At 37.5% G+C, this 17,957-nt stretch overlaps 1 protein-coding gene across 2 annotated transcripts in view; it reads right to left on the minus strand.

Annotated features, from left to right (window-relative positions):
• The window catches only part of LOC140150968 (eukaryotic translation initiation factor 3 subunit L-like), a 38,004-nt gene extending 28,686 nt beyond the window's left edge, over positions 1-9,318 (minus strand). The window contains exon 1 of one of the 2 annotated variants that reach the window (XM_072173136.1): positions 9,159-9,318. In XM_072173136.1, coding sequence (XP_072029237.1) covers positions 9,159-9,194 — 36 coding nt within the window. In that variant the 5' untranslated portion in view covers positions 9,195-9,318. The remainder of the gene's footprint in view (positions 1-9,158) is intronic. The other variant, XM_072173134.1, reaches the window with a different exon arrangement.
• Positions 9,319-17,957: the final 8,639 nt, after the last annotated feature.

The raw sequence follows: 17,957 nt of genomic DNA on the forward strand, positions 1-17,957 counted from the left end.
ATTTGAACTCTTTGAACCCCCAATGGGCTATAGATGTCTGGTAAATATTTTAAAGGTCAAATTAGGACAGGCAAATTTATTCAAATGACGGGCAACCCTCAATTTCTAGCTAAGACCCTGCCTCAGCATCGCTTGATTTAGATGATTTTGATGCATTGGCCATGTTCAAAGAGTTTTGTCCGACAAGGTTATTTGACATCTTTTCTGATTTTTATTAAATGCATTAAGGCATGTCAGGAGCAAAGTTTTCTAATTTTTTAACCTAACCAATGGAAGTTCAGAAGTAAACACAGCTGATCACGACAGGCGATTGCATCAAAAATGTTGCTAAAATTACACTTCAGCAAAATTTTAAACTGTCCAAAATAGGCAAATCTTGCTCAAAAGATACAGTTGACTTATATCCAAATTTCAACATTAACAGAATAAATAAACTCTGGTGCAAAAAAAATGCACCGTTGTCCAACTGAAAAACCATAGCAAAGCAATCTAATGCGTAACTATCGTGTGCAAATTTGAAGCTAGAGTTCTCGAGTAAATTCATGAGATGCTATTGCTAATTTCTATCTATTATAAATTACTGAAACAGACGAATTGGTGAGGCTAAAAACTTTTACGGTTTACATTATTTCGGAAAACGGACTTTTGTGATGCAAAGAACAAGGTTGTGCACACTTGAATAAAACGTCGAATTTTGTTTTTGTTACGTTAAGGGGTCAAATTAAGTTAACTAGTTGCAAAAGCACTGAAAGGGCCTTTCGGACTAATCACCTCCAATAAGGTTGTTGTATTTGGACTTGCGGGTCAATTTTTTTGTCTGATATCCGGTCACTCATATCATTATACACAGGAGCTAACTGGTAATCAGTATTGTTTATTCCATTTTATGGTTGCCAACATCTTGAACTTATTATAGTGGCTGTTATCTTATCTTATTTACATAATGATGACAATGATCATGTCTTTCATGATGATAGCTGGGTGATTTAATGTGTATTCATAGACCCTATGAGGAGTCTTTTTGTTGTTGTTGTAATGTGTAGTCCTACCAGGGGAGATATTATTTAATGATGCCCTACTGGGAGACATGCGTTAACATAGGGGGCCGGAGGAGTTTTTTCTTTTTTACTGTGTTGTCCTACAAGTATGAGGTTTTTGGTTTACCCCCGGTACACGCATGGAGGCCGCCATCTTGGAAAAAGGGGGTGCTGGCGACCGTCGACTCGAACGCGCCCAGCACCATGACTACGCGTAAGGCTAATGAAAGTCAATTCCGAGTTTATCGTCCCTTTTTTTTCCCAGGTTGGTGAGGTGACTTTTTCATTTTTCATTTTCATTATTTCATCAGATTTCATTATTGACCTAAAGTGCGTGTCGATTTAAAGCCACACTCATACATGTTATTTATAAACATGTTTTTGTATGGGTAGGGACTAGAAAAGTTAGAAAAGAGCCTGGTTTTGGTTCCAAGTTATAAATTTATATGTTTTACAAACAAAAATATATGTTTCCAATTGCTAAAACTGGTGAAAACACTGATACTTTGAAAATAATGAATTATTTTGGCATTTTGAAAATTTGACGTGGGTGATTTTGGTGTCCAAAAAGTGACGCGGGCGGGGGACGATAAACTCGGAATCGACTTTCACTCGCCTAACAGGTGATTTGCTAGTTGTGTTAATTTCTGTTGTGACAAACACACATCTATTCAATTCTCTCTCACTTCAATGGACAATGTAAATAAAAATGGTGGCCATTGTTTTGACTAGCGGGACACCAGCGCTTGCTGAGTCCCCACTAGATGAGTAAACGGGAGCGTTCACTCAAACAGGAGGAATTACTGAACATGTAGACTCATTGAAAAGGTAAATTTCATTTTTTTTATAGACCTGTCCCTTCTTGCATTTCCTTTTTAGCTTCTTGCTTTTCTTTCTTTTCAGTTTCTTCTCCCCCTTTTAATATTTCCTGCTTAGCTTGTAATTTTCCGTTTCCATGTTATTTATTTATTTATTTAACCCCGTTGCCATTATTTATTTAAATCTGCCTTTTCTTACATTTCCCTTGTGATTTTCCGTTTGCATGAAATAGGCCTACTTAATTCTGTTCTTATTTATATTAGCTTCCTTTTTTTCACATTTAATTATTTATTTATTTAATCCATCCAAAGTAAGCTTACCTTTTATTTTAAGTCTTCGTAGGCCTAATCCCGTTGTCCCATCCCGTATCCTAAACCATAACCATGTACGCATAAGTTAGCTATGCGGACCTGTACGCCGTGCGTGCAAGTCAAGTGGCGCGCGTCGTGTACGCCGACGACGCTAACAACGGCGCGGTTTATGCTAGACATGTGGATGTGTTGGTTGGCATAGGCCGTAAACAAACAACCGCTATATAATTGCCCGAAAAACTCACTTTTTTACTGTTTTTGCAGCCAATTTTTGACCGTTTTCAACCAAATTTTCGCATAACCGTCTCGGTATATTCCTCGATCTCCCGTATGAATTTCGTGACATTTGGATCGAAACTGATGGAGCCTTTATACACATACATAGATAGATACATACATAGATGGTCGCATGTCACAAATAGGTCACCCAAAATTGGAGGAGCCGTAACATGAAAATGCTTTCTTCCCACTTCAAGTTTAGTTTATTCTAAAAGTATGATACCTATTTTAGAAAGTTTGGTGTCATTTTGTAGATAATTATGTTCTTTGTCAAATGCAAAAAAACCCAAGTCAATTAGACAACTACTTTGAGAGTTATACTTCAATATGTAAGATGTGTCAATGGAGGAGCTGGGCGGGTGAGCAGGCGGGTGAGCCCCATAGGGTTATACACAAAATTGTGAAAATATGGCAAACTTCAAACCTTTGTATCTTAAAAAGTACAACTAGCATGAACACCAAATTGCACATATATCATCCTGGATTGTTAATCTACCTCATAGTAGATCAACTGTAACAAAAGATGTAACTAATTAATTGCCTAATTAAATACTAATTAAGACAGTTTTCCCTATATGTTACTGTACAAAGTGTGTACGTAATGCTCCGACATTTCTAAATGGCCTATCTCTTGCCCGGGTCACCCTGCTTATTCAAAAGTACACATATTTTTAAGGAAATTTGATGAGGAATTCAATTATGCTATTAGTTTTAGTGCCAGACATGGAGGAAAAAATTTTGATTGATAATGTCATACAAATTGTAAAATTATTTTTTCAATTTTGACCACCCTGTATGTTTAATAAGGGATACCAAACTCTTTCTTCCTAATTTGTTGGAAGGGCCCATGCAATGTCTTTCTGAATCCATATTTATTTTGAGCTACATAGCTTTCAGAAAAAGAAAATATGGGGTTTACCATGACACAAAAGATGCTAATTTTGTTGCTGTTCCACCCTGTATATTTCTTACCCACCCTGTAGTATGATATTATACTTTGTTGATTTGGCATCCTTGTAATATAAGCTTTCCAGAAATGTATACTTTTAATGGTCTAATGTATTCATTAAAAGTTGTGTTGAAGTGAATCAAGATTGGTGATATTTTTATCATAAAACATTATGTTACACAAAAGATGACCACTTCATGACATGCGACCAGATAGATAGATACATAGATAGATAGATACAACATTCCCCTATAGTAAGATTGGATTTGAGGTCGCGTCTAGTCATCTCATGAAAAGATACATCATACATATTGTTTGTATACAAAACGTTCAAACCTGACTCGTAGCCTATTGTTATTATAATGTCATCCTTTCATATTATAATAATAGTCTTCACAAGATAATCCCTGACAAGAGGTGAGCTCTTACAGGAAGTTTTAAAGGACTGCCGACTCTACGATTTACCGTTATATTGATCGTATCGATAGAGAACACAGCAGGCAGTGCAGTCAGCTCTGATGGACGTACATGATCAGTGATGATCAGCTGACTCATCGCATGTGTGGGCCGGGCGTCGAGTCAGGCAGGAGCGAAATTATTTATTTATTTATTCAGATTTATTTATTTATTTATGCATTTATTTATTTATCAGTTAATTTTTTTATTTATTAGGTTAATTTGTTTTTAATTGTAAATTGGGGCTTGTATTGTTTCTTTAATATGATTATTTTTGGTATTCAATATTAGTTTTATTTAATACAATTATTATTTATTATTATCAATAGTTAGGCCTTTTTTAAATACAGGTAGGCTTACTCTACAATCTTTATACTAAGTTGTTTAATTTATTTGCTTATTAATTTTTATTTGTTTATTTATGTAATTTCAATCTAACTGAATCTAAATCTAACTGAATTTTTTTGTTTATTTATTCATTTATAAATGCATTTATAAATTTATTTATAAATATTTATTTACTCCTTGCAGCCTTGTTACTTATGATACTTGTACTTGAAACTTTGCTTATTAATTTTTTATTTGTTTATTTATGTATTTCAATCTAACTGAATCTAAATCTAACTGAATTTATTTATTTATTTATTCATTTATAAATTCATTTATTAATTTATTTATCAATATTTATTTACTCCTTGCAAGAATATGATACTTGTACTTGAAACTTCTACTAGTCTTACAAACATGGGTCTAATAGCGTGTTTCTATTGAGTCCCCTGCATTTTACCGGTAAAACTGTTCGCCGTCAAATAGCGGCGAAAGGCGGATAACGGTAAGTTTCCATTGCACGTTGTTTACCGGTAAACACTCGATGAGCAGCGTCAATTGACACACCTTTAAAGTTTGCCGGCGAAAGGTCGTGCACTGGGGTCAATCCCCGGGTCAATCGCAAAGCATTGTGGATTTTAATATTGTAGTATTTTCTTAATTGTTTGGCTAAAAATGAGGTAGCAAACATGAGAAAAGAAGACTGAAGAATAATGTTTTTTTATTAGCGTTTTCATTCGTTCTCGTACATCAAATTACGCCATTGGGAGCTATTGGGAAATCCCCCTCAGTGATATCGACGTGAGTACTCAGTATTGTTCTTGGCATAAAAAAAAAAATAGGTCTTAGAATTTAATCTTTCACAGTTTAATTTCAGTTAATTCTTTTTAGCGAATAGTAATTTAACATCAACAACATAATATTAAATTCATGAAATCTTTCTAATTTTCTGAAGCACACACCGCCATGGATCCGAGTTGATTTCTATTTTTTTCCGCATGCACAGCTGGATTCATCCGCTGATGTTGTTGTTTGTTTGTTTGTTTACCCAGGTTGGTCCGTGAGGAACACATGCTAATCCATGGAAAACCATGGACCGTTCCAAGCTCATACAAATGCACAAGCCTGGATAGCCAGTGTAGGCTAATATATGCATGCTGGCCTAGATAGCTTTGATAAACAAAGCAAGAAATGGAAGAAAATAGCTAGGAAAAAGAGAAAAGAGAGAAGGCCACTCCCAAACACAATTGTTGTTGTTGTTTTATTTCATGGCTTTTACTAGGATCATAAATCATAACTCATGTTGAATATTTAGCATAATATGTATAATGCAGGGATAATGCATTATGAATATTTACTTTATTTATAGCAAGTGAGTCAAATATTTGTATGTGATTAGGCCTAAGAATTTTTGCGAACGGAATGGTAATCATGGTATAATACATAAACAAGCTAGCTCATTGATGATGCAGAGGTCAATTTCAGCGACTCAACTTCCGTTTTCTTCCCTGTATGCGCCTTCAATCGGAACGGAGCGAGTTTCTATTGACGTCTACCGGTAAGCGTCCCCGCCATTTTCCTTCCTCAAGAAGGAAAGCGTTACCGTAAAAAACTCGCCCTGTTTACCGGTAAATAGCGGGGAAGGTCAGTTTCTATTGAGCAGAAATAATCCCTTTACCGTCTTTTTACCGGTAAACGGTCCCAATAGAAACACGCCTTATGTGTGACAACTGACAATCAGGGTTGCCAAAACTTTTTAGCCCAAGTCGCGGGTATTAGCCGTGAAATGTCGCCCAAATAGCCAAAAAATCGCCCAAAATTTTAACGTCGATTTAGGGGGGTTCTACACCCCCGTTTTATTTTGAAATTTTTGGAAAATGCTGAAATAAATTCTAAAAAACAACAAAAAATGAAAAAAATGAAAAATATAAAAAAAAGCGGAATAAAATTTAAAGTCGATTTGAGGGGGGTTCTATACCCCCCTTTATTTTGGAATTTTTGGGAAAAGCTGAAATAAATTTTTTTAAAGTAACAAAAAATGAAAAAAGTTTTAAAAAAAAGAAGAAGAAAAATTAAAAGACGGCTCAGGGGGGTTCTACACCCCTTTCCGAAATTAATAAAAAAACTAACAAAAACAGATTTTTGTTATAGGCCTAGGCCTACTGTAAGGAAAATTTATTTGTGATTTTTTGTGAAAATATTGAAATAAATTACAAACTAACAAAATTGAAAAAAAAAATCTTTTTAATTTTTGGGAAATGCTGAAACAAATTAAAAATTATATTAAAAAAATGCAAGGAAAACAATCACATTTATTAATAGACATGCCATTCATTGCAATATAGGGGGGGGGACTAAAGGGTAGGCCTACAAAAATTTGCCTTAAGGTTCGTTCATACTACCACCGCATTTGCGATCGTTGTTTTGCGATGCGGTGCATTGTCGCACTGCATCGTACTGCAAGTACTGCATTGCGATATCGCAATAAAGTTAAATACATTTTAACTGGGAAATCGACGAGTTGCGTTGAGTTAATGCAAAAGTAATCGATATATCGGCATCATAAAAGCAACGATCGCAAATGCGGTGGTAGTATGAAATGACCTTTAAGCTGAGTGATAACAACATGTGCATGTAATATTTTTAATTAAATTCAAAACGGCCAGTATTTTTGTTCATCATGCCGTTTCAAATATGTGCGGTAGGTGTTTACACATTTTTATTTCAAAAGAACCGCCAACGGGAAAAAAACTTAATGTTGAAGTGGAAACTTAAACTTGGCACCCCGATGACACTAAGAAGCTACTTAAGTTGTCTTAAACCACTTGTGAGTATTTAGATCGGAATATTCTAAGGATAATCCTCCAGCTCAAGTGGTCTTTAGCAACAACATGTGATGCGATTAACCAGCCCCCTCCCTGTGCGTGCCATTGTCATGGGAAGCACACTGACCACAAAGTGTTTTGTTGCTTATTGAATTAGTTGTTTGGTGCTTTTGTTGAATGACCATTGAAAGAATTGGCAATCATGATCAAAAAATAAGTTTTGAAGTCGGCTTTGTCACAAATCGCCCAACATTTAATACATTTCGCGGGTAAGATTTTCAAAGTAGCCCAAATGTCGCGAAATCGCGGGAGCACTTTCTTTGTCGCGGGACGGAAGTTGAAAATCGCCCAATTGGGCGACCAAATCGCGGGTTTGGCAACCCTGCTGACAATGACCATAAACATTTTGGCAGAGACGATCAATGGGTATTGATTTATGGACAAGTCAATTGGCCACAATCTATTGACACAAGATTGGTGGCAATCATGTCATGGAGGAAAAATAATCCCACTTATAAATTATAATTTAACAATAGGCTAAACAACAGGTTCAGGTTTGAACGTTTTGTGTTTGGTCGCATGTCATAAGTTGGGTATGCTAAAAGGGTGGAGGGATTACACTTTTCTGAAAATTGTGATACAAATTTGATTGGCTTTCCGTAACCCCATATCCTACAGCAGTGGTTGATACCTCATTTTAAGCCTAATTTTATACTCTTTCAGTCTACTGAAGCATATAATTATACATTATTCAGCAAAAAAATCACATCAGTTGAAATGAAAAATGCCAGGGGTGGAGGAGCAGGCGGATGTGGAGCAGGCGGATGCGGGAGTGTGCAATAGGGCCTATATGAAAATTCACATGTCAGCATGTCAAAACTACTGGTTACTTTTTCAAATCTAGGGAGGGTATGATGTTTTGACAGCTGTGAATGTTGAATTTGTACAACTAAAACAATTACTGACTACTTAAGGTGGTACTACACCCCCTGATAAATTTTGTGACTAATTTTGCATTTTTCTCAAAAAGTAACTACACATTGGTAACAAAAGTTATACATGTATGTATATTATATGGGCAAGGAATCCAATTACTTCACTGAAATTTCGGTGATTCAAGACAAGGGGTTCATTATATAAGTTAAGAAATGAGGTACATTCTATCGGTACCTCTTTTCTTATCATAAATAACGTACCGCTTGTCATATGTCACCAAAATTCCAGTGTAGTAACTGGATTCCTTACCCCTATAATATACATAACTTTGTTACCAGTGTGATATTATTTTTGAGAAAAATGCAAAAATAGTCGCAAATTTATTAAGGTGTGAAGTGCCACCTTAACAGGTTATATGTTCCATTTTTTCATTTTTAATGAAATCCTAGTTGAATTTCAGTATTTTTAGCAGTATGCTAATGTGCATTTCTCTTCTTGATAGTCATTTCCTCAATAATAGAATAACTATCTCGCTAATTACTCGTAAAAAGGTCATTGACCTTCACAATGTAATTAACATACGTACAATTATTTTAAATAGTTCATTTGAAGCGTTAATGTATTGAGAACATATCCTCCAAATCTGATGACATTCTTGCATAAAATAAAAATTTTACAGTCATTTTTTGTTTTTGAGGTCCGATTTGAGAAAAACCCATTTGAAAATTGAGATTTACATAGACACCTGTGTATTAATTAATTAGTAATTAAGTATTATCTCACAAATTAAGCAGGTATTAAGGTTAAAAATGGTGTTAATTATTAGAGATTGTCAATATATACAACAAATCAAAAAATACATTTTTTGTCATTTTTGACCATGTAATGGAAATTGTACCCAACTTATGACATGCGACCGTTTGTATTGTTCTCAGGAAAAAACCCAGGTTTTCTACATGGCACTCTAGCTGAAATACAGCAAGATAATGTAAGATAGTAAAATGTAAATCTGTATTTTAGCTAGAGTATCTCGATCTAATCTGAGACTAGTAAAACCTAGTTGCTTACTAGTCTCAGATCTAATTCATTGGGATTGTAATTTGTATGTCATGGCTGCAAAATTCGGCAGAGTAGCTGCATTTTTCGTACGGAATTTATAACATATGTTGGCTTCGCCACCATTTACACTGACTTGGTACGTTATTTATTGGAAACTTACATCCCCATCACCATACTCGGCTACATCTTGATACATCTTGCAACTCCAATGAAGTATGAACGATGTCTTTCTTAAGAAATAGTGAAAAAAACAACGGCGAAAGTGGTCACGTTCCTACACGATGAACTGTAGAATAGACGCTCTAAGCAGTCTCGGTCATTCTCAATTACGCAACGTAACGTTAGCATTCAAAATTTAGAATGCGGTAAAGACCAACCAAAAAAGGTTGCCAGCTTGTTTACACTGCCGGGAAGAAAATCACTTTGAACTACTCGCTAAAATCACATTTAATTTTTTCATTCGTTCATGCACCTGTTTTTGCACCTAGTTGGGATCAATCTATATTAGGGGGATGTCATTTTCTTCGGCAGGGGGGGTCATGAATATGTCGGTGACCGGAGTCAATTTTGTTTACGACCCCCCATTGCGGGCTAAAAGATTTTACGACCCCTCCTATCATGGGTCGAAATTTTTATGATCCCCCCCTTCCGCGTATACAGACTCAAGACAAATTATTCATTGCCGGAAGTAAGGCGCGGAGTGTGTCCAAATCTTGGAGCGGAGTGCGCAAAGCGCCCTAAAAAGTTTGATCAAAAGTGTAAAAAAGGCGCGCCCAATTTTGCATTGTATAACTAAAGATTGTGTGCACATTTTGATTTTTTAAATTTGAAAATTTTTATGACCCCCCCCCTTCCGCGTATACAGACTCAAGACAAATTATTCATTGCCGTAAGTAAGGCCCGAGTGCGTCCAAATCTTGGAGCGGAGTGAGCGAAGCACGCTAAAAATTATTTGATCGAAAGTGTAAAAAAACTACGGGCGCGGCCAATTTTGCATTGTAAAATAATTAAAGATTGTGTGCACATTTTGATTTTTAAGTTAAAGGAGTATTTCGTGATCCTAGCATCCTCTTTTTATGACATTTTTCAGTAGATATCCACGAAAAAGCTTATTTCCAAAATTTCAGTTGATTCCGATTTTGCGTTTGCGAGTTATGCATGATTATGTGTATTACACTGCTCCATAGACAATCAATGTGTTGTAATTTCGTTCTGGTGCACCAGAACGAAATTCAAATTTAACGATATTTTTGCTAAACGAATTAATCTGCAAGAAATATTTGGTACATAAACATTATGTAGCCAGAGGTATCCAGTGGTGTAAAAATCTCAACTTTTTTGGGAAAAGTGGGGGATGAGGCTGTGGATCACGAAATGCCCCGGAAATGCCCCTTTAAAGAATGCGCACGCACTAGCACGCAAAAAATTTGAGTCACTAGCCCTTAATAATTCTATAACCCCGGTATTTTGGTTGTTGAAAAATTATAATCCCCCCGCTATTTTTGGTCTCAAAATTCTATAACCCCCCCCCAGTATATTCACGCCCGGAGAAAATGACAGCCCCCTTAAGGGCTGGGGTATGAACGTTTGGACAGTATTTATTTTGGGACATTAGAGCACATCAGACAGATCGAATTGCATTCTGAATACGAAGAATGGACTTCTGATATCAAATAATTTTGATTTTTTGAAATTCGCAATTTAATACACATTTTATGGCAAATCATTGATATTTTTGATATTTAACAGTACTTGAAGTAAATTTTATAAATCTGATGATTTATACTTAAAGTGTATGTAGGTGGGATGAAAAGCCGACGATCAATTGAAAATTTTGACCTTTCGTATTGAAGATATGGATTTTTTTCCAAAACACCAAAAAAAATTAGGTCTTTTGGGGAAAAAAATCCATATCTTCAATATGAAAGGTCAAAATTTTCAATTGACCGTCGGATTTTCCTCCCTGCTACATACACTTTAAGAATATATCATTAGATTTCTATAATTTACTTCGAGGACTGTTATATATCAAAATTTGAAAAATATCAAATTTTTATAATTTGTCATAAAATTTGTATTATATTGTGATTTTCAAAAATGAAAATTATTTGATATCAGAAAGACATGCTTCGTATTCAGAATGCAATTGATAGGTCTAAGGTGCTCTCATGTCCCACAAAAATACTGTCGAAACGCAATAAACGCTCATTTTAGATCCCTTAATAGTCATTTTCTTCGGAAGGGGAGTCCCAAATTTACAAAAATCAGGTTTTTTACGCTTTTGGTGAAAAAAGCTCCAAATTTTGGGAAGAAAGTCTACTTTCACAATCGCCCCCCCCCCACTTGGAAAAAAAGTCCACTTTTTCAAACTCAGCACCCCCCCCCAAAAAAAAAAAAATCCTGCGTATGGGCCTGTGGTAGACAATTTACTATGAAGACCAGGTAGAACACATATGCATGTGAGCTGTAAAGAAGGAATCTGGACAAAAATTCACCAGATCTAACAGAAAACAAAAAACATGCCGAAATCCCAGGATTTTGGCAGAAATTTGTTGCCCGAAAATCCCGGGATTTCGGCAGGCCAGTTACCATAATATCTAACGTACATTGTTGCTGTAAGCTGCTGTAGGCCTATAGTATTTGAATTTATTAAAGGGTGCATTGGGGCCCGGGTGCAGGTGGGTCTTGCGATTAGAGTGTATCTGTTGGAGTACGTTTAACGGGGCTGTGCAATAATTATGAGCTCCCCCAGGGGGTACAATTTCAAACGGCTAACCAAAATCGCTTACCCCCCCCCTCTCAGCTTGCCAAAATTGCTTGCCCCCCCCCTTTCGGCTCGCCAAAATTTCTTCCCCCCCCATTTTATCCTCCCCCAGGGCTCATAATTAGTGCACAGCCCCTAAGGGTAGTGTTGGGGTTTAAGGATACATGTTGGATTTATATGTTGGGGTGTCAAGGTAGGCCTATAATTATGTTGGGGTTCATCAAATGGAATTTATGTTGGGTTTGGGTTTAAGGGATCTGGAATGAGCGTTTTGAGCGTTTCGAAAGTATTTTTTGTGGGACATGAGAGCACATCAGATATATCGAATTGCATTCTGAATACGGAGAATGTCTTTCTGATATCAAATAATTTTTATTTTTTGAAATTCACGATATAATGCAAATTTTATGACAAATTATTAAAATTTGATATTTTTCACATTTTTGATATATAACAGTCCTCGAAGTAAATTTTAGAAATCTAATGATATATATTCTTAAAGTGTATGTAGCTGGGAGGAAAAGCCGACGATCAATTGAAAATTTTGACCTTTCATATTGAAGATTTTTTCCCAAAAAGACCTCATTTTATTTGGTATTTTGTTGAAAAAAATCCATATCTTCAATACGAAAGGTCAAAATTTTCAATTGATCGTCGGCTTTTCATCCCACCTACATACACTTTAAGTACATATCGTCAGGTTTATAAAGTTTACTTCGAGGACTGTTATATATCAAAAATATCAATTTTTAATCATTTGCCATAAAATGTGTATTACATTGCGAATTTCAAAAAATCAAAATTATTTGATATCAGAAGGACATTCTTCGTATTCAGAATGCAATTCGATATGTCTGACGTGCTCTAATGTCCCACAATAAATACTGTCCAAACGTGCTTAAGAGTATATGTTGGGATTGCAGGGCACAAATTGTGGTTTAAGGTTGGTCTTAACCCAGGAATTGTGGAAACTTCCGGGCCTCATAACTGCTATGAATTGTTAGTCTAATGGCAACGACTTGGTCAATTCATTTGTGAGGCCAAATTTTTGGTCCAAAATTCCAAAAAAAACGGCTTTTGGGCCCACTTCTTTTACGTTAAACGTAACCAAAAAATTCTTGGGCTAAAAATATTTCTTAAATTAATTTTTAAAAACTAGATAAAAATATCTAGGACCCGTTTTTTTTACTTTTTTTTAATTTTGACCAACTTCACCAAATATATTTGAAATTTGGGCGAAAATCTCTCAAAGTGGAAACCTTCTTAGAAATGTTCTGAATCTCAGGATGCTTTCACTTTAGGTCATATGTACAGTGCAGTGCACACCCCACAGTACCGCTTAGGTGTGTATCTGGGGTGAGGGGTCAGCAACCCCCGTCCCACTCTTCAACTTCTCTCGCTACAAGTAAGTTAAAGAAGCCTCAAATGGACGGATCAAAACGGAAACGATGCCTGCCAAACGACTACGCGAAACGGTCAAACGGACCTGACTTTACTAGAAGTGAACATCAGAGGACTACGTTCAAACATCGGTGATGAGCTGTCCAATCTGTGCCATGAACTAAAGCCATCCATTATTGTCATCGTGGAAACCTTCTTAGGGACCGTTCACAAACACTTGTAAGGGGGGCTGATGCAAAAGGGGGGTGCCCTGCAAATTTTGACCCTCCTAAAGGGGAGGGGGCCTGAAAAAATTTTACTGGAAAAATTGAGTTTATATGCTTTTCTAGGGGGTTGACCCATAATTTTCATGTCAAAAATTGAAAAGGGGGGCCCGGAAATTTTCGAGGTCTGTAAAGGGTGGGGGGGCCCGAAAATGTTTCGCGATAAAATTTTTTTCTTACAAGTGTTTGTGAACGGTCCCTTAGATGCTACTGTGAGTGTGAATGGTGGTTCTGACTGCATAACTATACCAGGATACTCCCTCAGCTGTCGTATAGAGACAGACCTACATCCAACAGAGGAGGGATCGCCATCTATTGCCTGGCGGGTATCGCCATATATCATGACAGTGCTCTTGATCCAGAGGACTTGGAGCTGCTGATGTGGTTCTCAGTAACAATGAAGTCACAGACGATACTCTCTGTTGCTGCTGTTTATAGATCACATATAACAGTGATATCGTCAGCTATCTGAACTTCACCACCTTGTCAAAGCTTTCTGAATTCAATGCACAATCAGCAGTTCTTCTTGGCGACTTCAATAATCCACCACGAAGAATGGCTTGGCAGCCGTACAACAGATGCTGCTGGACGTCACACACTTGAGATGTGTAATGCTCTTGGACTTGGTCTAACACAATTGGTCAAAGAACCTACCAGGGAAGACCAGATTATTGACTTGGTCATCACTGATCTTGATGCCACCCGCACAGTACATGCAAGACTAGGTACTTCAAACCACGGTCCAGTTCATTTTAAACTGAACGTGCCGCTGTACAGAGATAAACCCTACAAGCGCAAAGTGTGACAGTTCTGCGACAAGGCTGACTACTGGGGAATGAGAGGTTTTCTCGCATGCAGACTGGTCTCTTGCGCTCCAATCTGATGACCAGAAAAAGCTTACAGCAACATCACCACTATCATACAGTGACATGCTATGGAGATTTTCATGCCAGCAAAGCTCGTTATCAAGAAGACTGGTGATAAGGTATGGTTTGATGACCACTTCAAACAAGCAGCAATCAAGAAGCACCGATTAATCAGGAAGCTAAAAAACAATAATATCAAGGAATACAAGGATAATCGCGCAGAGAAGGTATAGCCAGAACAGTAAGTTGAGGAAAGAACTCTGGGACAGCAGGCAGCAAGAAACGGTGGAACACTGTTAACACCTTAGCTGGTAAGTCCACCAGAGTTGATATATCAGTGCTGATGGATGGCCGTCAAGTCTACACTACATCAAAAGATAATTCTGCCAAACCTTTGCCGCTAAATGTCAGCTTGCCAGCGCAGAAAAATCTGCTCCTGAAGTTCAGCATTCAGCAACGTGCTCAATGGAAAAGATAGCCTTCAAGGTCAAAGATGTTAGGGAGCTTCTCAGGAATCTGCAACCAGATAAAACAACTGGTCCTGATGAAATCCCTGCAAGAGTCCTGAAGGAGTGCAGCCTGCTGTTTGAGCATTGTTTCTCCAAGGGAGTTTCACCAAGCCAATGGAAGACGGCATCTGTCATCCCTATTCACAAGAGAGATTCGAAGTCTAATACATCTATGTACCGCCCCATCTCCCTGTTCTACATCATCAGCAAGGTCACGGAGGCTGTTGCACAGAACCAACGTCAGAAGAACCTCCTTGGAAACCAACTGATTTCAGATAGACAGTTTGGATTTAGGCCACAACACGTAAAGCACAACTGACATCCTCACCATTCTGACTTAAGGGTGGTCCAACGAAGTGCGCCTGATTGCCCTGGGCATCAAAGGAGCATTTGACAAGGTCTGGCACAATGGCCTTTGATCGAAACTCATGGCAAAAGGAGTATCCGGCAAGCTGCTCACCTGGATTAGGAGCTACCCGACAGATCGTTCCGTCAAAGTTGTCTTATCTGGCCAGTCATCAAGTACTATGCTCCGTCAAAGTGGTCCTATCTGGTCAGTCATCATGTATGCTATGCTGTGCTGTGCGGTGCCGTGCCGTGCCGTGCCGTGCCGTGCCGTGCCGTGCTATGTTATGTTTCAACCTTGTTTTGCGAGATTACATTTACAGCTAGAGACAACCCTGAAGCTGTAACTGCTAGCCTAAACAGAGACTTGGAGAAAATGAGGATCTGGGCAGACAGATGGAAGGTGACCTTCGAGCCATCAAAATGTAAGGCAATGACAATATCAAGAAAGAGGAATCAAACCAAGCTAGATCTTCTGTTTGGTACCACCAAACTGGCTGAGAAGAAGGAGCTGGAGATCATGGGAGTCACAGTTGACAACAAGCTGACCTGGACAAAGCACATCTCAGAGCAGAACAGAAGCTGGGCGCTGATGAGGAGAGCTGCAAACAAACTTGATGTGAGAGGCAGAGCAACCGTTTACAAAGCCCAAGTTCACAGTGTGATGGAATACGCCTCACTGTCTTGGATGAGTGCCAGCGCCACCACTCTAGGATTATTAGACTCTGATTCGAAGGGCTTTCCTGTGCGCGAGGAGGAAGCGATTACAAAGCTGAACATCACTCTCCATCAAAGACGTCAAGTCGCTTCAGCAACAGTCCTCTACAAAATGCACACCAGTTTGTGCCCACCAGTTCTGAAGACACTGCTACCAAAGCCCTTTATATGTAGTCTTACCATGCTCTCAGAGTACCAGTTTCTAGAACCATGTCCACTGGCAGGACCTTCATCCACACACGGCAACCACACTGCAGTTCACGTTTGGAATAGCCTACCAGATTTAAGTTACCGTACCCCTTCACTCTTGTTGTTCCTAAGCTACTGTGAACCACTGATTGGCTCATGTGGTTGTCTTTTATAGTGCCTATATATAGGTGCCATAAGTTCTTGACTTGTGTCACTCCTTGGGGCTATTGTTCACACTAGCATTTTATATAAAACACGACGAATGAACCGTAAATTCAGCCCGGTCAATTTTGTTTTATTTCGTGTTTAGAAAATATGTCATAAGCTTTAAAATGGTAAATCATTTGACTTCAAACGATATCCAGAAGCGGGGTTGTGGTTTGTTGAACTTTGCTCCATGACAAAATTGTAAATTAACTTTTTGTCGGTTCTACATATGTCTCTTTTTCCACATTACTGATAATAAATATCAAACAGTCATAATTGGTGGTCATTTCAAATAATCCCCAAGTAAACGAGGTTCAGGAATGTCCTGTCATTGTTAATTGTTGGTTATACATATCTATAGATAAAATACTATAATGATTTGTAACCCATCACTAGAACATGATTTAGCCAAAGTAAACAAAGACCAGGGCTATTAAGAATTCTATAGACATATATATATATATATATATAGAAGCTTATAATACTCTTCAATAATAGGATTATTGATTGGTTTAAAAGGTGTTTGACTAGAGCTGTCAAGATGAGATACATGTCGCACCAACTTGCTTGAGGTACCGATGAATACGACCTTCATGCGCATTTTACACTGTAACTCAGAATACAATTTAAGACATTTATGGCTCATTCATGGTGTACGGTCACATTTGAACGTGCATATAGCGCATTACTAAACAAGTATTCCTGAAAAAATTGGTGTCAGTTCAATTTACAATGTAACTATTATTTTAATGTAATGTTAAAGAGAAGTTTTGCACTGCAGCACTGACAAGAACATTTAGTGGTAGTTCATTTTATCATTAAATAGGCCTAATTATACACTTACATAGGCGTGCGTGTTTTGGCGCAATGTCAGCCTTCTATTCTTCAATTTTTTTCACAGGAGGAAGATGGCGAATTTCATCATTCGATATCAGCAAAGTATCAGGCCCTTGCAACTCCTATACCAGCGCAATACAAAACGATTTTTGTTTAATTAACACTGGACATGCTGGATGTTTTTATAAAAATATTGTATGTGATGAAGAAGGGGGCTGCTGCCACCAGATATAGGCTAAGTAAAACAGCGTATTACTATCAAGACTTATGTCGATATTATCAAGACTTGCAAAACTCGGCGGTAAACCGGGCCATGATTTTAAGCTTATTGTTAATTTTGCACCTTCAAACATACAAACCATCTCAAAAGTTAGGTCTTTATAGTAGGAAACCTTTTTGGGCGAAAGCACCATGTCAACAATGCCTAGAAAAGTTGCTTTTTGCCTTGTAAAAGTACGTAATTTTTCGGCACTTCCTGGTCAGCATGGAAGCATGTGGATTCGGATTTTGTTTTATTTCGTGTTTAGAAAATATATCATAAGCTTTAAAATGAAAAATCGTTTGACTCCAAACGATATCCAGAAGTAAAAAAAAGAGGGTTAAGTGCACAACGTACAAAAAAGTGACTATATCTCATTAACCGATGATCCTACAGATATGCGACCACTGACATTTTTTCCATCATGACCAGAGGAAAAATTTGACATATGGCACGACTCTCTAGGATATTTGGTTTAAAATTTTTAAAAAAAGTGAATATATCTTATTTTAAACCAATGATCCTACAGATATGAGCTGATATGCGACCACTGACTTTTTTGTTCCTTATGACCAAGGGAAAAGTTTGACATATCTCACGAC

This window comes from Amphiura filiformis, chromosome 4 (assembly GCF_039555335.1).
Source record: "Amphiura filiformis chromosome 4, Afil_fr2py, whole genome shotgun sequence".
NCBI lineage: Eukaryota > Metazoa > Echinodermata > Ophiuroidea > Amphilepidida > Amphiuridae > Amphiura > Amphiura filiformis.